Source organism: Mycena indigotica (assembly GCF_014461135.1).
Source record: "Mycena indigotica strain 171206Taipei chromosome Unknown Mind.scaff0018, whole genome shotgun sequence".
NCBI lineage: Eukaryota > Fungi > Basidiomycota > Agaricomycetes > Agaricales > Mycenaceae > Mycena > Mycena indigotica.
Window position 1 is genome coordinate 722,571 of NW_023503017.1, and position 20,638 is coordinate 743,208.

At 51.5% G+C, this 20,638-nt stretch overlaps 2 protein-coding genes across 2 annotated transcripts; both read left to right on the forward strand.

Moving 5' to 3' along the window:
- Window positions 1-6,248: 6,248 nt before the first annotated feature.
- MIND_01412300 (uncharacterized protein) lies at window positions 6,249-8,262 on the forward strand (the record flags this gene model as incomplete). The annotated part of the gene is made up of 8 exons (XM_037370517.1): window positions 6,249-6,323; window positions 6,373-6,775; window positions 6,828-7,080; window positions 7,131-7,208; window positions 7,257-7,419; window positions 7,472-7,581; window positions 7,630-7,764; window positions 7,818-8,262. The coding sequence occupies exons 1-8, from the start codon at window positions 6,279-6,281 to the stop codon at window positions 8,260-8,262; spliced, it is 1,632 nt and encodes a 543-aa protein (XP_037213109.1). The 5' UTR covers window positions 6,249-6,278.
- A 6,389-nt stretch (window positions 8,263-14,651) lies between these two features.
- On the forward strand, window positions 14,652-15,879 carry MIND_01412400 (uncharacterized protein; the record flags this gene model as incomplete). Its single annotated transcript, XM_037370518.1, has 3 exons — window positions 14,652-14,875; window positions 14,921-15,756; window positions 15,809-15,879. The coding sequence occupies exons 1-3, from the start codon at window positions 14,661-14,663 to the stop codon at window positions 15,877-15,879; spliced, it is 1,122 nt and encodes a 373-aa protein (XP_037213110.1). The 5' UTR covers window positions 14,652-14,660.
- Between the last annotated feature and the right edge of the window lie 4,759 nt (window positions 15,880-20,638).

Consider the following 20,638-nt stretch of genomic DNA (forward strand, 5'->3'; position numbering starts at 1 on the left):
CGTGCGGCCGGAACGACGCTTCTCCTGACGAGCAATCCGCGACAGGGGGGGTTGGCCAGCGGAAATTGGGGCGAGGTCTCGGCCGGGACCAACCCGGCGATGGTGGGGGAGACGGCGAGCGAGTGCGAACTCGTTTTCGCACGGGGGATGGGGAGGAGTCCTGAGAAGACCCTGGCGAAAGGACGACCGGGCGGCGACGACGGCCCGAAGAAGGCCCGACCGTCGGGCTCCGCCCGAAATAGGAGAACAAGAAGGATTGGTACGGAACCGAGGCGGACAGCCCGACTAGATCGGCGAAGCGGGGATCGGGACGCAGCAGCGCAAACTCGCCATCCTCGACTTGATGCTCCCAAAATTCGAAGGAAAACTCGCGCAAATCCGCGGAACGAGCCTTGTACGCATCTGCAAAAGACCGCCAACGCAGACAGGCACGATGGAGCGGGCTGCACGCGTCACAAGCCCGACGCACGGGACCAGGGAGTTTCTGGGGAGAACTATCTGGGACGCCCCACACGGTGCATAAACGATCATGAGCGATGCAATACTCGCAGCGAGGGGAAAGGGATCGGATCACTGTTCCCGGTAGACGAGGGGGCTCTCCTCGGAAAAGCGCCAACTGTCCAGTGGATTCTAGACGAGGGGCCAAGGGGGTGCCGAAATCCCGGTGCAACGGGGTGGGCGACGAGGCCGGGGAGAAAGGAGGATCAAGTTCATCCTCTGCCGACTCGTGTTCCGAAGGGTCGATCCCTAGCGAGGACAAACGACGGGGGCCGGCGATCACTTCCACATCCGAATCCGACTCCGGATCAGAGGGGAAGAACAGTAAGGTCGAAACAGGCGGGGCACCGTCATGCTCTACGTCGATCTCCATCGAAGGGGAGGACCGCGCCCGAGCCACGGGCGCAGGGAAAACGCGCTTCACCATCGAGGCCGCTGCCTCGGGATCTTCCGGACCGCTCTCAGGGCTCGGGAATCGGTCGTCCAACCAAGTCGCCAACGGGAGGAAGCTAAAGGAAACGCCCGCTTCTGCCTCATCCAACGAAGGGCCACCCGAGAACACGAACTCGTCTCGAGGATCTTGCAAGGAGACGACCCGGACGAAGGAGGACCACCGGTCGGCGTGAAGAAACGGGCGGGACGAGGGACGGAGGGAGGGAGAGGGCCCAGCAGTCGGGCCAGCGTATCGGGATGAGCCATGTTCTCTTGGGGAAATACGCGGAAGGCGGCCACGTGGGCTAGGATAAGGAATCGATCTGATACGAAGGAGGGAAGGCCGGCCGAGGAGGCGCAAGACAATGCATGCAGGATAAGGCGCTGGACGAAGACCGTAAGCGCACGGCCGGAAGCGAGCAAGGAAGGAAACATACCACCCAACGCCACAAGCGGGGAAAGAACGAATCACTAGGGGAAGAAGTGTTGGCAGAGAGGAGATGGGCAAGGAGGCCACGGCCCAGTTGTCCGAACAAGGGGCGGATATCCTGAAGGGAGCCGTCCTCGCGACCCCAGATGAAGGAGGAGGGAAACGCATCGAACAAAACACCAAAGTAAAGGTGGTGGGGCCCGAAGACAACGGGCTGCCACAGACCGGCTTTCATCAGGCAGTCGAACTCGCCTTGCCACAAGATTCGACGGGAAGACGACGGCAACAGGGGTGCTGCAGGGGGGACTGGGAGAGCGGGAGCTCGATGCGAACGGACTACGGGGGCCAACCGAGGGAGCAGCTTGGAGGAATACTCGGCAACTTGAGACAGAGGCAAGTCCTCCAACGGGCGGAGGCGCTCGAACGACTCCCGGTACGACGGGTCTCGCCCTTGCGCGATGGGCCAGGAGGCAGGAAACTCGACGAGAGACATAGAGGCGAAACGAACGAACAGACGACCAGGCTCCGACGACGGGGGAACCATCTGAGGGCCGAGGGGGGGCAATAACCCAGAGCGGTACAAGTTGGGGGACGACATGAAGAGAATTAGAAGGGGAAGTCCCGGCTTATATGGGGGAACGAACATGTTCTATATCGAACTCGACCGAGGCGCGCAGCACAGCCTACTCGCAAGCAATATGAACAAAGGACGCGCAACTGAATTGGAAAACACCTACGATACGCCGCACGTGACCGCGGTGAAACACTTGATGGACAGGAAGAATCGATCTGCGGACGCCAGAAGCCGCGGGAGATTAAAACGCGCAGCCGAGGCTTAGCTTAAGCTTACGGGCTGGATGGAATTTGCGATTGGAAGGACGCGCTAGAGTCAAATTAACCCGAGAAACTGGGGCGACCGAGCCATGCCGACTCGAGACGAGTCGTTCCTAGGGAGGGGGTGATGTCACGGATAAGACCCGGCCCGTCCGCTCCGGCGCTGGTGTCGGGCAATTGCGGGCCCGCAACACGCAGCACGTGATGACGGGGAACATGCGCCCCAGTAGGAGGAACGCACACGTGGGAAGCACGTGACCGAGAACGACGCGTCGAGCCGTCGCCGAGCCCAACTCGACACAAGGGGACTGGGGAGGAGTGCTAGGAGGTCAGGAGTAGCGCCTGGCCCGCAAGGGATGTACGATCGTCCCCTCTGCGGCCAGGAACGGGAGCGAGGAGGAGGAGGAGAGGCCAGGGTGTCCGATCACCCCCTTTGCGGGCCCGCGTATATAAGGCGCGATAGTGTACCCTGTACTCTATCGCTTAGATCGTCTGAAGAACTACCTTACTCCGTGCGAGGAGACGCTATCGACTCATCGGGCCCGACACGACCCGATTCGAACCTTCGACCACCGACTACGGCAAGGGACCGAGTTCACGGGCCCTTTCGGTTTCGATCTACCCCGCCCGCCGTACTTGCGGGCCCGACTATCCGTCTGTTCTGTTCCGGGCGCGCGTTCTTAGGAGAAGTCCTTGCACGGCCCGACCCGCAGTCTGACATGGACGGCCACGAAAGGCAGACGAGAACACGCTCCAGGAGGCGCTTGACGTGTCAACAGGCTCAATCGAGAACCGCCACCGACCTCTCCGAGACATCGCCAATCGTGTTACTGCAGATGTGGGCGCCGAGACAATTTGTCTTAAGCTTGCTACCATCGTCGGGTTGCTCTCAAAGTGCCTGCATTGAATGTCAGGACACGTGCCAGCAGATTGGCGTGGGCAGAGGCCCGGGCAAAGTCGAAGAACACTGAATTTCGTCACGTCTTGTGGTCGGATGAGGCCTATGTCATCCTAGGAGAGAGTCCAGGGTGTGTTTATGGGACGAGGTAACCCGGAGAGGAGATGCTGGAGGAGTGCTTGGTCGAGGTTGCAAAGCAGTCGTCAGTACAAGCAATGGTGTGGAGTTGTGTGGCGAAGGAACACAAGGGCCCATTGGTTATTTTGGAGTATCCGGGAGGCAAGGGTGGCGGAATGACGGCAGTGCGGTACCGCGAGCAGGTCCTCAAACCTGTTTTGCGATATTTTTTTTGTGGATCTTCAGCTTGACGACCCCAAAATCAAGTTCCAGCAGGACGGTGCACCCTCACATCGCGCCAAACTCACGCAAGAGTGGCTCTGCAATGAAGAAATCCCCATTTTCCCTCATCCCGCCACTTCTCCTGATGTGTCTCCCATCGAACCCTGCTGGTGGGAGCTCAAAAAGTGTCTCCGAGCTCATCAAACCCAGCCAAAAAACTATGCGGAGCTTGTGCAAGCTCTCCATGAGGAGTGGGCCGCCATCCCGCAGCACGACATCGACAAATATATCAATCGCATGCCTGACGTTGTCGACGCTGTCATCGCTGCTCATGGCGGCCACACTCGCTACTAACCTGAAGCACACTCTTATTAACACTCTCTGTATATACAACCCTACTACAAGCGAAATGAGAGTCCAATATGCACCTGTAGAGTCCGAGTTAGAAGAATCAATTTGAGCGTCCGCTTATTTATTTGGATACCTTGTACCTTTGCACCAAATTTTTTTTAAACAAAAATAAGCAAAAACAAATTTTCACTCAGAGAAAAATTTATTCAAAATGTTGAATTTCTTATGTAACTTTTCACGGGGAAAAATTGTGGAAACGGTGCAGTGTAGCTAGTACTTGTTGGCCCAAGGGTGTTAGAAATAGTGTTTGTAATTGACAAAGTATACAGTAAAAAACAGAGCCGTAGGACTCGGACTCATTTTCCTTCTAAAAGATACTTTTCCTTCTAAAAGATACTACAACTCGTAGCTAAGAAGCTCGAGCATGCTGAAATTCCTGGTCACAATTTGCTGGTTGTGACGATATCAAGGGAAAGACTGTCCCCGCATTGCAGTAATTAGGCTTATATAACGAGCACGGGGGCGGCGGACGGCTAGGCGGAATTGTCGAGTTCTTTGGTCTCCGTTCGATCTGCAGCCGATCTTCCATAGAAGCTCAACGTCATGGCGTGAGTGGAGCTGACGCGTGTGCAATTTCTCACGCGCGATGATTGGGCTTGGGTGTTCCCTTAGGGGGTTGTAGGCGTGTCCTTGTCCCCCAAAGCACTTAGATTTAGTTCCTTTTCAGCGCAGTAAATATACGCCTGCACGACTTGTACTTATTGCCGCACGATTAGTGCGTCCGATCGCAACAGATGGACACCATCACCATCACACGAGATGTGCGTCACGTCACATGTGTCAAACGACTTTGCTCCGCACTCCCATGGCCGTCTTCTCGCCTTGTGCCCGGTGCGGATTTACCGCCGTTGGAAGCCAGATTGCTCAGCACTTGGCTGAGCACGTAGGCACGCCGCGACTACTACTGACATGCGTCGCCGATCTGATCTACGTCGTACGATGACGCGCAGCACACACTGGGCTGACGATTACCAATCCCACATAACACGACATCCAGTGAGCACCGTTACCATGGGGGGATGAAAACAAGACTGCTCGTAGGGCTCACCTATACCTCAGGCTAATCCATACCCGCTACGTGTGTCGGATACAGAGAACGTTCACCCCCAAAAGCACCACTTCCCGCCTTACAATTCCCGCCGCTCGTCGTCGTCGACCATCAGCTGCCGAGATAAGAGCCCGTGTCTCCGGGCCGGCCAGCCTCACCATGACAACTTAGGTCAGCGTGCTGTCGCTCACTGATTTACGGGGTTCTTACCACACCCAATGAGATAGCTATCCCGACAGCTGCACAAGAAATCTGGCGAGAAGCACTCGATCGCGACGTACGGAAGGCTTGGGCTTTCTAGACTACGGCCAGCTTGCGAGCGAGTGGACACGCGGGCGCCGCTCTCAGAGGGCTCAAGGCCTCACGAAGAGCAAAAATGTGATGTACCTCCGGGGCCAGCGGGATTTTTCAATGCCAGCGTCGATGTCCCCCCGATCCATCACTGTTTCGTAGCGCGACGGGCACGGTCTGTCGGTCTCGGTGAACTACTCCGCGCGCTTATCCTTCCGGACCATCCGACTCGTATATCGCCATTGCAACCTGGGCTGGGTTGGGCCATCGCATTCACGGATTTATGACGCCGACGCCGGAAGGAAGGAAACGAAGATCAACTTGGAGATGATGTCAGCCGGAGATGGCGTGTCCGTGCAGCGACCCTCCGGTTAGGAATGCCTTGGAATCGCCTGCCGCGTGTCGACTGGAACTAGTACTGTGAGCCCTGGTGCCTCCCAGTGCGGGCGGGGTGGTGAATGTTCTCGCGGGGCATAATCCTTCCAAGTGGAACCCAAATTTCAATGGATAGATGCAAGAAACGATCGGGAGCCTATTAGTAATAGGGCTTCTATGCTCCCCGCGAAAGATCTGCAATAAATCGCCGGCCGCAGGGGATGCCGAACTTCGCGCTGGTGGAGTTAATCAACTACCCCGGGCCCACTCTCAGGCAGGCTCTATACGGTGACATCCGCATTCCCGCAACTGCAACAACAAGAATAGCAAGCACGAGCCCTGCCAAGCGGGAGGAGGAGACCCTGCAGGCGTCTTCGCGAAGGCGCAAATAATATTGCTCTGTGGTCACGCTTTACGTGCGCGGCGGTGATATGCCCACGGACGAGCCTTTGTTGTTGGTGAGAAGGCGGCACGCCATCAGGCGTCTGCTCTGGGATGTTGCTCAGAGGGGCTAGCCAGCTGTGTGCAGACAACCCCATGCAGAAAGCGGCTCGGCGGATAGCCAGCGAAACCAATAGCCGCCTCGATGGTTGTGCGGTCGCCCCTTCTTGCTTCTCGACGGAAGCAGCGTGCTGCAGGCAAGACGAATCTCCATAAGTGCACAGCGGGCAGGTATAAAAAATGGTGTTTCGCCTCAACTGATTATTCCCCAACTCACGGTGATGTCCTCCAACCAGCTGGTACTCCCCGCCGTCCTTCTCGGACTCGTACGCGTCTTACTCTTTTTGGGCGTGTACACTGACTATATTGTTGTAGGCTAACCACGCGATGTTCCACCACTACCCACCCAAGAACGCGCACTACCCGCTCCTCGCGCTCGCCCTCCAGCCGCCTCTGCTCGTCTTTGCCCGGTCGACACTTTCGTTTGGCAGTGTTATAACCACCGGCGCCATTTTCCTCGCCAGCCTGACAGCCTCTATCGTCGCATACCGCCTTTCCCCATGGCATCCTCTGGCCCACATCCCCGGCCCGATGCTCGCCAAAGTCAGCAAACTCTGGGGCGTCAGCCTACTCATTCGGGGCAACCGCCATCTGGTGCTAAAGAAACTTCATGAGAAACATGGAGACTTTGTCCGTATTGGGCCCAATGAGGTTTCCGTCGTCCACGCTGAAGCCATCCGCTCTGTCCTGGGCACGAGTGGCTTCCAGAAAGGTCCATGTAAGCTGCTCATCGTTTGTTTTCCCGTCACTTAACTGAGTCGGGTAAACAGTCTACGAGCCGTTCTCTGACCCACAGCTACCCACCAAGAGTCTGCTCAACCTTCGCTCTGACGCGCACGCCAACCGCCGCAAGATTTGGAACCGCGGGATGAGCACCGACTCACTCAAGGACTACGAGGGCATCCTGGCCAAACGCATCTCAATTATGCTCTCCCAGTTCGACAAGTTTGCGAACGAGGGAACGAAGGTTGACTTGTCGGCATGGTGTAGCTACTTGACGTTTGACTTTATGGGAGACATGGCGTAAGCTTTCAACCTTGTTTTTCCGTCCCTGACTCTCATCCTCACGTTAGCTTCGGTGGTGGCTTCGAGATGCTGCGCGATGGTGAAGACAGGGACGGCATCTTCTCGATAATCAAGATCGGCATCAAGTGAGTGCCTTCACTTCCTTGCGTCGGTGGTGACTAACCTTTCGACAGGGCTACTGCCATCTTCGCTCAAATCCCGTGGATCGCGCCGACCGTCGACATTACGCCTGGACTCAACGATGTCATGAACCGTCTTCGCCGCTTCGGACTCTCAAGCGCGCAGAATCGCGTCAAGTCGGGTCCCAAAGAGCACAAAGACCTGTGGTATCACTTGGTATGGTTGTTGTCCTCGTCCACTGTCATAATGCTGAATGGAAATGACGTAGATGGACGAGGATGGCCACGAGAAAGTCAAGCCAACGCTGCCTGAGGTTCTCGTTGACGGAATCCTCGCCATTGTCGCAGGCTCTGACACCTCCGCATTTGCGCTCTCATAGTAAGTTAATAGCTTTACAAAGGGGGGGGCGACGCTCACCGTCAACAGCTTCTTCTGGTGCATGATGACAAATCCCGCTATTTACGCGCGCGTCAAGGCCGAGGTGGACGCTGTATACCCCGACCCCGAAAGCATTCTTGGCTCAGAAAAGCACGGCGAATTGAAGTTCTTGACCGCCTGCCTGTGAGTCGCGGCCGTTGCTCAGCAAAAGCAGTCGTTCTCACCTTGTTTTCCAGCCAAGAGTCCCTCCGCCTCTTCCCTCCTGTTCCGACGGGCGGTGCACGCGAAATCCCCGCCGGCGACGCCAAGCTCATTGCTGGAAAGCTCATTCCGGAACACACTCAGGTCTGCCTCCCGGCCTACGTCATTCACCGCAGCCCGAAGCACTTCTTCCCCGCGCCCGATAAGTTCGACCCCGACCGCTGGCTGCGCAACGGCTCTGCCAACTCGGAGATCCTCAATCAGGGCGTGCTGCTGACTTTCTCGTACGGCGCGGCCAACTGCGCGGCGAAGCACCTTGCGTGGCGCGAACTGATTATGGCGACAAGTGCGTTGGTGCGCCGCTACGACATGCGCTTCGTCGACCCGAAGGGGAAGGCCGGCGCCAAGTGGGACGAGACGCTGGGCGATATATATGTCACCGAGACCGGGAAGCTCATGGTAGAAGTATCGGCACGGTAATGGCAATGACTAGAATGACATGATGTCCTCTGTACAGAAGTAAAATGAATGGATCTGGATAGAACTGTACATACCAAAACTTGAAGTATATGGGGGTTGGCAAACTGGGAGCAATGTGTGCAGAAATCGAGCGAGGAGCAGAAATTTCAGGTCCAAATTCCCGATGAACTCCGAAGCAAGAATGGCATATGTAGTTGCAATAGCAGTGCCCCGGGCCACAAACTCTGAACTTGAAACTTGTGTATCACGTTCAAAATTGTTTCAATTTTCCCTTTAAGAGACTTTGAAAATTGACCCTTGGTCGGAGGTTCTGTAAACTGGGGATTTAGTAACAGTATTATAGAGAGAAGCCAGCGTCCCTAGAGCTAAGTCAAAGAACTTGGTTGAGGCGTTTTCAAAGCACCGGTCGGAATTCAGTTCCTCCGACCTAGGATATCACTTCTTGTACGAGCCGCGGCGTCAGCTACTCAAACGAGTTGGCACAAGCACTTCGCTGCACTATGAGTATCTGGCGTTGGCTCATCTCCAAGGGTACCGCAGATCATCAGCTGGTGACATGAAGTCACACATGTCACATAGGGTAGGGTGGGTCACTGGGCTGAAATGATTGAAGGTAAGCCGACAAGCGGCGTAGCACAAACTGATTATAGACCTGAGGTCAGTCTGGGAGGCTTTAGAGAGTAAACTCAAGGGTGCAAGCCCACGTGCTTACATACTAATTTTCCAACAAAAAATTGACAATTTTCTAGAATTTACTCATAATAATTAAACTGCCTAAAGACTCAGATGTAGATAGGACAGGTTTTAACCCTGACTTCAAGACAGACTATGGATATTTTATCTACTTAGCATACTGCTAAATGCGGCTATATCTAACAAATTATTATTGACAGGATGCGGCCTGTTCCTGCCGTGACATGAGAAATGTGACATTTGATGGATGAGTAATACGAGGTTGTGACAATCAGTGCCACTTTCGACGGTACATTAGCACAAACCTAAATCAGTTTGTGAATTTCACCTTTTGGACTTGTGTCCGGGAAAGGTTCATGGACATCCAGGAGGGCCAGAAATGCACAGTTATAGGTTTTTAGGACTTGTTGCCAAAGAATATGGAATGTTTGAGGGCCTATATCCCAATCGGGAGAGTTTGATGATGAGTACAGGGCTAAACAATGACATGTAAGCATGTCATTTACATTTTCTTCTTTCCTTCCTATATGGTAAGTATGTCTTAATTGGCCCTGGCATAGAATCCAATGAGCCCAGTGCTTTCTGTACAGACACTGATGACAAACAATTTCCTTTTTGGGAAGTCACATGACTTAGTCATGCTTATGTCAATAGGGTAGGGAGGGCTGGTTGGTGCTTAATTCACTTTTTCGACCCGATATCTTGGATTTTTTTTCCCCCGTACCCTAGCTCATCTCCGAACTTTTGTCGTTGTGCCGGATCAATTCAAAATTGTTGTCACATCATCAATCACAATAAAAAAATACGGCACACCGCCTCTTCCCACTCTTCCATCTTCTCGTTCCTAACCCGGTTCTAGATGACTAGTACTCGGAAGACAGGAGCTCCAGTAGCGTCAGTGCTGCCTGTGTGCGTGGAAAGAGACAGCGACAACGCTAACAGGCTAATTGGCATACGATTCATGCCACTGGGCACTCAGGCTGGCAAGATGCGCTGGCAAATAGAGGCCACTGCTTCCTGGGAGTTGAAAACAGCACTGCAGTCTGTGAAGGACGGGCACACACAATGGTGAGTTCTGAGCTACTTTTGGGGATTTTGACGTCCGTTTATGCATCATTCAGGGGAACTTGAATGAATTCGACGAACAATCAATAGCCCAAGGCCCAATAATATCAACAAAAGCTGCTGGACTCGGAGCGACTGTCACGGATAAGACCTGGCCCGTCCGCTCCGGCGCTGGTGTCGGGCCACTGCGGGCCCATACCACGCAGTACGTGACGACAGGGAACATGCGCCCCAGTAGGAGGCACGCACACGTGGGAAGCACGTGGACCGAGAACGACGCGTCGAGCCATTGCCAAGCCCAACTCAACACCAGGGGACTGGGGAGGAGTGCTAGGAGGTTACGAGTAGCGCCTAGCCCACAAGGTATATACGATCGTCCCCTCTGTGGTTAGGGACAGGGACGAGGAGGAGCAGGAGAGGCCAGGGTGTCCGATCACCCTTTGCGGGCCCGCCTATATAATGTGCAATAGCGTACCATGTACTCTATCACTTAGATCGTCTGAAGAACTACCTTTCTCCATACAAGGAGGTGCCAACAACTCATCGGGCCCGGCACAACCCGATTCGAACCTTCGACCACCGACAGCAACAAGGGACCGAGCTAACGGGCCCTTTTGGTTTCAATCTACCCCACTCGCCATACTCGCGGGCCCGACGATCCGTCTGTTCTGTTCCGGGTGCGCATTGTTAGGAGAAGTCATTGCACGGCCCGACCCGCAGTCTGACAGCGACTTTGACTTGGAGAAGCATCTGAGACTCAAAGTCCTACTAGTCTTGAATCCGCTCGGTTGTGGTGAGGTTGAGCTCGGCCTCCTAACTCATCAGTCACAGTGGAACACTATACCATTTCGGCGCTAACACTTCCAAGTAAAGGCTCAACCTGGACACATGCCTCGACATCTTCATATGCTATTTGCCTCTTGCTAGTCCTCATACAGAACATGTCTACATAACAAATTCCTTTCAAGTTCTTAGTTGGTGGCGCAAACACAGTACTTATTTCGGCCAACCATGAATCTGAGATTCAATAACTGTCGAACCTGGCTGAGTAGCTGCTGCTAGGCATAAGTAAGGGCAACCTCGCGAGGCTCAAAATCAGAGTCCTGAGCAGAGGGGGAATCCTTAGTGAAACTACTACAACAGGAAGGGACGCTACAGACTCACCTGAGCAGAGGGGGAATCCTTAGAGAACAAGCCAAGGAGCCCTCTGCTCAGGTGCACTACTATATACTAGTGACCGGAGTAATGATAGAGTGACTGCATAGCGACGAACGATGCATGGGAGAAGTCAGGTGTCGCTAATGGACCCTAGGTGAGTGTTGAGTAGCCCTTGAAGCTCCGGAGAGGCAGGTTTGGGACCATGATGCCAAGGGAAGAGCCCAGGCATCCTTAGAAGGCCCAGGAAGGGCTTCGGGGGTCCAGACTGCCTCTGGGCGTCTCCGCTTGTGACCGTGACCGTGACAACCGGAATCGGAATCGGAATCAGAATCAGAATCAGAATCAGAATCAGAATCGATTGCGGGTGTGTAACCGTGACGTGACGGCCAGAAACGGAGAGGGGGGACGTGGAGCGGAGAGGGAAGGAGTCGGTCTAGCCCAAGGGCCGGGGAGTGTCGGAGAGGACCAATGGGAATGGCGGCCAGCCATGACCACTGGAGGGTAGCAACAGGAGGGTCACTCGGAGACGTCCCCGGACGTCTCTAGAGAGGTGGAGGTGTGAGGGCGTGAAGCCTGGGGCGCTGCAGTAGGCACGAGCCTTAACGGCAGTAGGCCTCACCCAAAGGAAGACCCAATGACGGGGCCGTGGTGGCGGAGTGGGGGGTGGAGCCATGGCGGGGCTCAGCCATCCGAACGTAAGCCCGAATGCTAACGTAGGTTGGGGACACCCAAGAGGTCCAGCGGGTAGAGGTTGCAGGGAGACCTCGATGAGCGACAGCCCAGAGAGGCTATAAGGCCATAGGCTCGAGGTCTCAGAGGAAAGTGGTGTGTCTACATCCGGAGAGGTCTCCGATGGCATTAGTGATCCTTGATGGTGACTCCGGAGAGACTCCCAGAAAGGGGTGGCCATGGGAGTCAGAGGTTGGGGACCACTGGATGCGGGATGTGGTGGGAGAAGTGGAGGAGGAGCGTCAGGGTGAAGGAATACAGAGACTCGGGTGGAGACATGGAGACGCGAGTGGAGACGCGGAGACATGAGCAGAGACGCAGCGCTTGATGGAATCAAGTGACGGCATCAGGGTTTCCCCTGACAGGACCCGTCCTTTCAAATCCGACTGTTACTGCCCTTATGATAACTATGCTGTCCTCTCTCATTCAGGGCCTATACTATGATAATCACCCAAATCATTCTGTGATAATTATGGGAGGGTCTTTTTTCTCAAAATTTTCCCTGAACCTCTTCTGCTCCTCCCTGTGTCCCTGTCCCTGGCTGTAATTGGCTGAACAGGGATACCTTTAGGGGAAAATATTTAAAAGGACCCAATGAATAGAATAGAAATCTTGACAGAAAACAGAAACTATCAATATTCTAATACATTGTTCATCCTATAGGCGCGCTTTTTTGCTACAATCTGGGAAGCTGTCTTTCCCCATAGTTTTCACTTAACCTTTTTGATCTTTTCCAATAGAGACAGCCTTTTTGGCCTATACCTTCATTAAAATTTTCTAAAACACTGCAGTTTTCTTTAGAATCCTTGGGGCGATGTTGAACTGCCAACGCGGCTGGTCGCGGAAATTGGCATCACGTCAGCAAGATGACATCAGCACGCCGCGGCATCACGCGCATCAAACGCGTTCACGCGCACGACGGCAACGTGTCGCCGGCCCACTGACTCATCGGGCGCGGCCCCGCAGCTCGGTCTGACTCGCCCTCGGAGTCATTCTATTTCATTATTAGTAGAAAAAGGCCTGTCTTCCATAGATATAACAAGTTTCTAGCGCCCCGCGTATATGATTTAAGTTCCGTTGATGTCCGTCCGATCCGGAGCCCTTGCCGTCGCTCTCGCCTTGTCCCTCGCCGCCGTAGCCCTTGCGCACCATGCATCCAACATCACACTTACCACCACCACCTGCCCACCAAGTCCTGGGTATGGATTGACCCTCGCACACTTACTTAGCTTATGGCTGCTGGGAGTAGTGTTGCTGACCTATTTTGGGTTAGCTCGCGCTCACGAGCACGCTTGCAGCGCATCAGCGAGAATGGCTGTTTTTTTCCCCTTCTATAGTAGCTCTCATTGTGGGATATCATTAGCAATGTTTGATGTGCTATTTGTTTCTAGCCCGTATTCAGCTTCCTTGACCTGAACACCTGTCCCAGATATCCTCATACAGATGGGTTGAGCCTTCTAATATGAAGAGAAGAGCATCTGGGCCTATGCTGTGATATTTGCTCAGATAATTCTCCAATAATTCTGAGACTTAGAGTATTTTTTTTGCGTACATGACAGGTGTGGTGATGAATTAACATAAGCTGATGTGATTGATGCTATTTCCATATATGGTAACTTTTCTGGAAGGATACAAGTCTAAGATCAGATATGAATAATTCTAAATAATTTTGATGTGATAAGACTGAGACAATCAGATGTGACACTGGTATGTGATGTCACAAAGAAGCTATCATCCAAATCTCTAATGTTATGAATAATAATGAATAATTCAAGTCTCTTGGTTAGACTCACTGCCCAGGGACACGCTGTTACTTGTGTGTCACAATGTGTGACAAATTTCTCAAAAAGTAAATTTTCACCATTTGACTTCATCATCACAAATCAAAGTTGTGTATTTTGACTATACAAACAACTTTCATGTGTCTCCAAGGGGCCAAAAGGGAGGTTCCCCTGACATCCACATGTAGATTTGGTTCTAGATTCTGGTAGAATTTAGAACACTTTCTACTTCAAGGGATATTTCACCAAATCCGGTGTGAGATAGTGAATAATGATCAGGATTATACAATCAGTCATGTGTCCTTCCCACGGGGACCCGATGTCTTGATCTGCGCTGAGGCAGGACCCTTGGGATTATCATATATAGAATAATATGCGAAACAATATTTTATCTACTATATACTCAATCTATTGGGTTATAACTCAATCGTATCCATATCCCAATACAATACAGCCTCGGAGTGTGTATGGATAGTAATTAGTTGGAGCCTTAGATTTCCTGACCCATTTCGATCAATTCAGCGGGCCTGTGACCCGTGACCGTTTGGCCGAAATGTCCAATTCGGCCGCAGGCCGAATTTCGCGTGACCTATTACCCGATTAGGAAGTTCGGCGCGCCGCAGGCGCCGAAAATTTGAAAATCTTCCCGATTAGGACAGTTTGGGACCAAAAGATTTGGCTGTGACCTGTGACCCGCCGAAATATTTCGGCCAAAAAATCCAATGTGACCGTGACCCGCCTAATTGAATGAAATAGGTCAGTAATTCATCATTGTCAGCTACTCTGGCTCGTTGGCCACCAGCCATGATAAAATTTTGAACATTTTTCAAACTAAGTCCTCCTTTGGGGCCAATTTTTTGTCTTATACCTTGGTGTGCATTTGGTGTGCATGCGCCACCGGGCAGGTCACCGCGTGACACAGGGACCGCATCAGCACAGCACAGCCACACCACCCTTTTCTTCCAGGCGCCCATGAAGTGGCAGATCGTGAATCTGGACAAGCACCAGGCGCTGGTTACAGGCGCTACTCTGCAAGATTTGCTCTTCAGCGAGGCTGCGCAGGGGCTTGCGCGGCATCTGTGTGTCTCCACTCTGGCTGTTGACGAAATCGTCCTTCCGTACCGCGCGGGCGACGTGATTCGGCTGCATGGGGTGTCAATGCGGCTGCAGCATGCAAAAGTGCAGCGGTATGTGATTCTTGTGTGCAAGGAATGTCAGCTGAACCTTGGCAGCGCTGCACTACTCGAGCTGCCGGAGGAGATCTTGCGCGAGGTGCTGGGCCAGGTGGACGAATTTGTGGAGCTGTTCCTGTTCAGTACCACGTGCCAGACGCTGTGGTACGTCGGGCGGCACATCATCTTCGGCCGGCTGTGCGATCCTATGGTGACGCGGTCGTGGGCCGGGGACCGGCTTGTTTGTGTGCCAGATACCGCGAGCCTCCAAGTCCAAGCGGCCGTATATCCAGAGCATCTCCGCCAGCCGCTCGTAAAGGCGCTGAGAAAGGCCGCGCCGGAGCCGCTGCCGCTGGCGGTTAACCCGGACGTGGCGCACCTCATCTGGACACTCTGGAATGACTCGGAACGCCGAGTCCGAATCGCTCACCCGGCCGCGCCACGGGCTTTCCGGGCCGCACTCTCCGACACCGAGACCCTCTGCGCGGCACTCGTCGCCGACTCTGCTATTCGCCACGCCGCACGCATCATAAAGCAGCACACTCAAGGCGTCCTCCGCAATGTCTCGAAACGGAAATACATCCGCGCTGCCGTCGTGGCCCGCTTCGCTGCCTCGCGCGGTATCACAGACGCCGGCTATGCGTCGGTGCTCTTGCCGTGGCTCTGCTGGGCGCCGGCCGAGCCCGATCTCAAGTATGCGCTCACGGCAGAGGGCAAGAGCCGCGCCTTGCATAACGGGCAATGGGCGGGCGACCACTTCGATGTCCTCCCCGAGGTGATGTCGCGCGCGTGGACCGCAGGAGGGGAGGCGGAATCATGGACGGATGTTACGGACGAGGCGTTGTCGCTGATGGAGCGCATATGGACCGCGGAGGAGAGTCGGACCGACACGGATAGTGATACGCCTTCTCTATAAAGTATGACTAAGATGCTCATACCATCGTGTAGCCTTGCCCGCGTCCCGTCCGGAACAATGGCATCAAACCCAACTTCTTGAGGAAATCAACTATTTCATATAGGAACTGCATACATAGAAGAAAGGTGCGAAGTGGAGTGCCGAGGAGGCTGAGCCTGAGGGCGACAATTTGGTGATTGATTGGCCGGGGGTGCACGAAGGAAAATGATTAGGAAGAAAATTTAAATGAGCGGAACAACTCCCATCTGCAGAAAGTGGTTCCAATCATGTAGCTTGGCTAGGGGGCTCAGGAAATGGAATGGGACAAAAACCCGGGGCTCAGAATCATTCGCGTTTTCCATCTGCAGATATTTACACATGATAATAAACATTTAAATGACCATGGTGCATTTTATTTGTGAACTTGGGCAAATAGAAATCAAATACAAATAAATAGTTAAATCATGGTTAACTGTTTTCACTTCTAGCACACCGATCCATCAAGACCCTCCCAACCATCTCCTTGGAACAGAGCCTGCAACACCACTCAGGTCTTCTATGTTGGCAGTTAAAGATGACCAGTATATAGTTGGCACCCTAGCAGGCAAACCCTTAGAGTTTCTCTTCTCTTTGGATCCCCCCCTGCTAGGAATCTCATTGGAGCCTCTGGGGTTGCCATTACATAGGCACTAGACAGTTTAATGCTTGGAGTAATCCCTGATTCTATTTTGAGGGTCTCTGCAGGTCACCTGCAGAGGAAATTCAAGAGGCCTGAAAGCAAGTTAAATTTACATGGAGATAATCATCCTAAATTATAGTTGAGTATATTCATAACATAATCATATTATATACCTGAATATGATATGATTATAATATATTATCTCTCAAACATAATATAATTGTATTTGGCCAGCACCAGAACCATTTATAAATAGTTTTAAACATTTATTACTATTTCTATCTTATTTGTAATCTCATCAAACATAAATAAAATAGTTGAAGCCCTGGATACCTGGCTATATATACTTGAACTTGGTGACAGTTCAGGTCAAGGAAGCTGAATACGGGGTCCTCTCAAGTACAGTTCTTACGATTTCTGCAATTTTGAGAGATATTAAACTGTGGAGTAGGCCTGTAGAGATCAACAGCTCTAACTTGATTGACACGTCCATTTTATCCATGTCGCGTGGGGGCCCAGCATATCGAGAGGCACATGCATTTCCAAAACGGGTGATTATATAATAACACAGGATCCCAGTTATTGGGACACGGTTACCACCAGACTAAGAATGGCCTTCTAGCTGTTTTTTTTCCTTCTATATTAGCTACCATTTTGCGATATTATTAGCAATGTTTGATGTGCTATTTGTTTCAATACGGTCCTACGGTACGGTGCCACCGCTTGCGCTGTGCAGCGGTGGGTATTTCTGATCAATGAGGGAGTGGGGAGGTAGCGTGGACTTGCTGTGGAGGATTTCAAGGCCGCTTACACTTGTGGAGCTAGACTTGTGAACAGGAGGGTTGGATCAGGGCGGAGGCCCGGCTGGTGGCATTATCCGAGCGCTGGTCCGGCCCCAAATTGCCCCGTCTGGCCGCCTGGATGAGGCCCAACCTGTCCGCACCGACTCCGCGGCTTACAGCGTGAGAGAATCCCCATGCCGACAGCCATATGAGGCTGATTGATGGCTTGCTGAAATGTCTCGGCAAGCCATCAACCGTATCCCGTATACGGGCCGTATTATGGGGTACGGTACGGCCTGGTACGGCCTCCGTCCCATAAGTGACCATATCGTACCCCAGGACACGAAACCCCAGTACGGGTACGGGTTGCGGTGGCACCGTACCGTAACCGTACGCCGTACCGTACGGTCCGGTGCCGATCCCTATTGTTTCTAGCTAGTTACGTGCCTATAGACAGGATCATGAGTCACTTGATGAGGTAGTATGGTTTTGACGCTAAATATGGCCAAACACCTCTGGAAGGCTTTTGCAACAAGCATTCAGCATAAAGCCAGGGAATCTACACCCTCAAGCCACTAATCATAGGCTCAAGCCACCTCCAATGCACTCAAATGTGTTGATAACTGTGTGATTGACAGATCAGCTGATGACAGCCTCACATCAGTGTGGTAGCCAACAGACCCTATTTTCTTGTAGGGAGTTTACAACCGCCACGATATTGGGTCTGTAAAAGAGACTAGGCCATTCTCACCCTGAGGATTCCAAAGAAAACTGGAGCATTTACTGGAGTGTTTTAGAAAATTTTAATGAATGTATAGGCCAAAAAGGCCATCTCTATTAGAAAAGGTCAAGTGAAAACTATGGGGAAAGACAGCTTCCCAGATAGTTGCAAAAAAGCCTTGTCTAAAGGATGAACAATGTATTACAATATTGATAGTTTTTGTCTTCTGTCAAGATTTCTACTCTATTCATTGGGTCCTTTTAAATATTTTCCCCTAAAGGTATCCCTGGTTGGCTAAACAGGGACACACAGCTGTTAATCCCACATATCTCTTCCAATTAGAAGTGAGGCTATGCTGGGTCTCACTTCTAATTAGAAGAGATGACTGAAAAATAGCTATGCTGTAATAATTCTCAAATGTCTTGCTGCAGCATAGGCTCTAAGTTTCTTCCTATGCTACCCAGTCCTATTCTACGCTGCTACAGCTACTATAATTCTGCTAGTATCTGGGCTCTAAGTCCAGGTATGACAAAATGGTGCATTTGTCATGTTTGTAACACAGAGTAATGTGGGCGACATTCAACCCAAAAAGGAATTTTTTTCAGGCAAGTTGATACTGTAATGTGGTGTGATAAACATGACAAAAAAGGAAATTTGCCCTGTGAGAATACTGAGAATACAATCATTGGAGAATATCACAGAATGTCACAAATCAAAGTGTATATTTTGACTATATAAATGACTTGCATTGATAGTAAAGCTGGGAGAGAGCTCATTTAAAAGGTATACTATCCTACCATCATCCTGCCAATCTATCTATCTCATCTGGCACCATCACATCAATCTATGGACCACCCAGCATGATTTACTGTACTATTTCGATTAATTGTCTGCGACATGTAACACGTAATGCAAACTGTCCGCTGGACAAGGTGTCTGGATTACCATAAACAGCGTCGGCGGCCGCAGGTGTCTGCACTGGGACCGCGTGTAATGCGTAACGCGGACAATTAATTGAAATAGTACAGTAATATTCAGTTAAGGAGCATTTTGCTGATATCTTGGAGCCCTATGCAGGGAATCTCATGATCTGAGTTGATACAGCTTCAGGGGATAGTGTATCATAATCCTACCAATTGCAGATCATACAGTAAGTGCCTGAGTTGGTTGCTTTCCATAGACCTTAGGTGCTGTATAAACTAGAATAGAGATATGCTAGGAGGGTAGGGGCACCAGTTTCTGAAAGGTGGATTATACTCGTATAAACGGCTGAATTGCTTCGTCGCATGGAAAGGCTACGACGTATCGCACGACCAGTGGGTCCGCTTCAACTGTGTCTTTGCCCCGGAGAAAATTGTGGAGTCTATCATAAGTACCCTGGCAAACCACGGCACATTGCCTCCGCGACCTTCGACTCGATTCCGTTCCGGTCTATGCGTCGAGACGCCGCATTCAAAGGGGGGTGATGTCAGGGGAACCTCCCTTTCAGCCCCTTGGAGACGATTCCGATTCCGGTTCCGACTCCGGTCCGGCCCTCCATCTCGCCCGCACAATCACCGATCTGTCAACGCCCTCCTGACGGTCGCCCTGGGACCTCACCTGCGACGCCACCCAAGCCTTCTGTGCCTGACAGCAGCAGCTACGGACAAGCAGTATATAGTCAGCTCCCTAGTGTCATTGTTCAGGTGTATATGGAGCTGTAGTTTCATGAATGATTCCCTGGTTTTTGAATTCAATTTCCATCTGATTAGAGGTAAATTCACCACCCCCATCAGTACGAAAGAATCTAATCCAGCCAGGACAGAATTCCCAATTGGCAATATTTTGTTTGAAATGCTCTTCTGTGGTTTTTCTCCATTCCTTGAGTAACTTGTAGACTTTAGATTTCTTATCTGTAAGCAAAACCCAAGTATGTGATGAAAAATGATCAACAATGACAATCCAATATCTAATACCACCAGGACCTTCAGGTGTCACTGGACCTCCTACATCATATGAGCCAATATCTAGAGGTCCACGAGCTACAGTTTGGCTGTTTGGGAAAGGCAACTTTTTCATTTTCCCAATAACACAAGATTCACAAAGTTTAGGTTGACCTGTCAATGTTGTGATTTCACCAAGTTGACCTTTCTGAACTGCCTTCTGCAGATGTTGCATATTTGTATGTCCAGAAATTCTGTGAAGGTGGTTGATATCAATAGCAAATAGTGCTTGAGGATCATCCTTGAGTGATTTAAATTTTACATGATAAAGTCCACCATGAGTAGTAGCTTCAATCATGCGTTTTCCAGAGGCATCTCTGACAATACATTCATCACCTGTGAAAATACAGTCAAAGCCTTTCTTGGCCAGTTGTCTCACTGAGATGAGTGTGATTCCAAAAGTAGGAATATATAATGCTCTAAGAGAAACAAGAGTTTTTCCACGTTTGGTCTGGCATGAATGTTTCATAATGCCTATACCTATAACTTCTGCATATGAATTATCACCTAATCTGACTTTTTGTGGTGGATCAAGAATTTTATAAGTTCCTGTTTCAAACCAGTCTAGATTTGGAGTCATAGTAGTTGAAGCACCAGAATCTATAATTATGGCCTCTTTTGCTTTCTCACTATCCTTAGCCAAATAAGCATGCAAAGCAGAATATGATTTAGCATCTACATAGGCAGTTGCAAAGCTAGCAGAATCTTCATCAGAATCC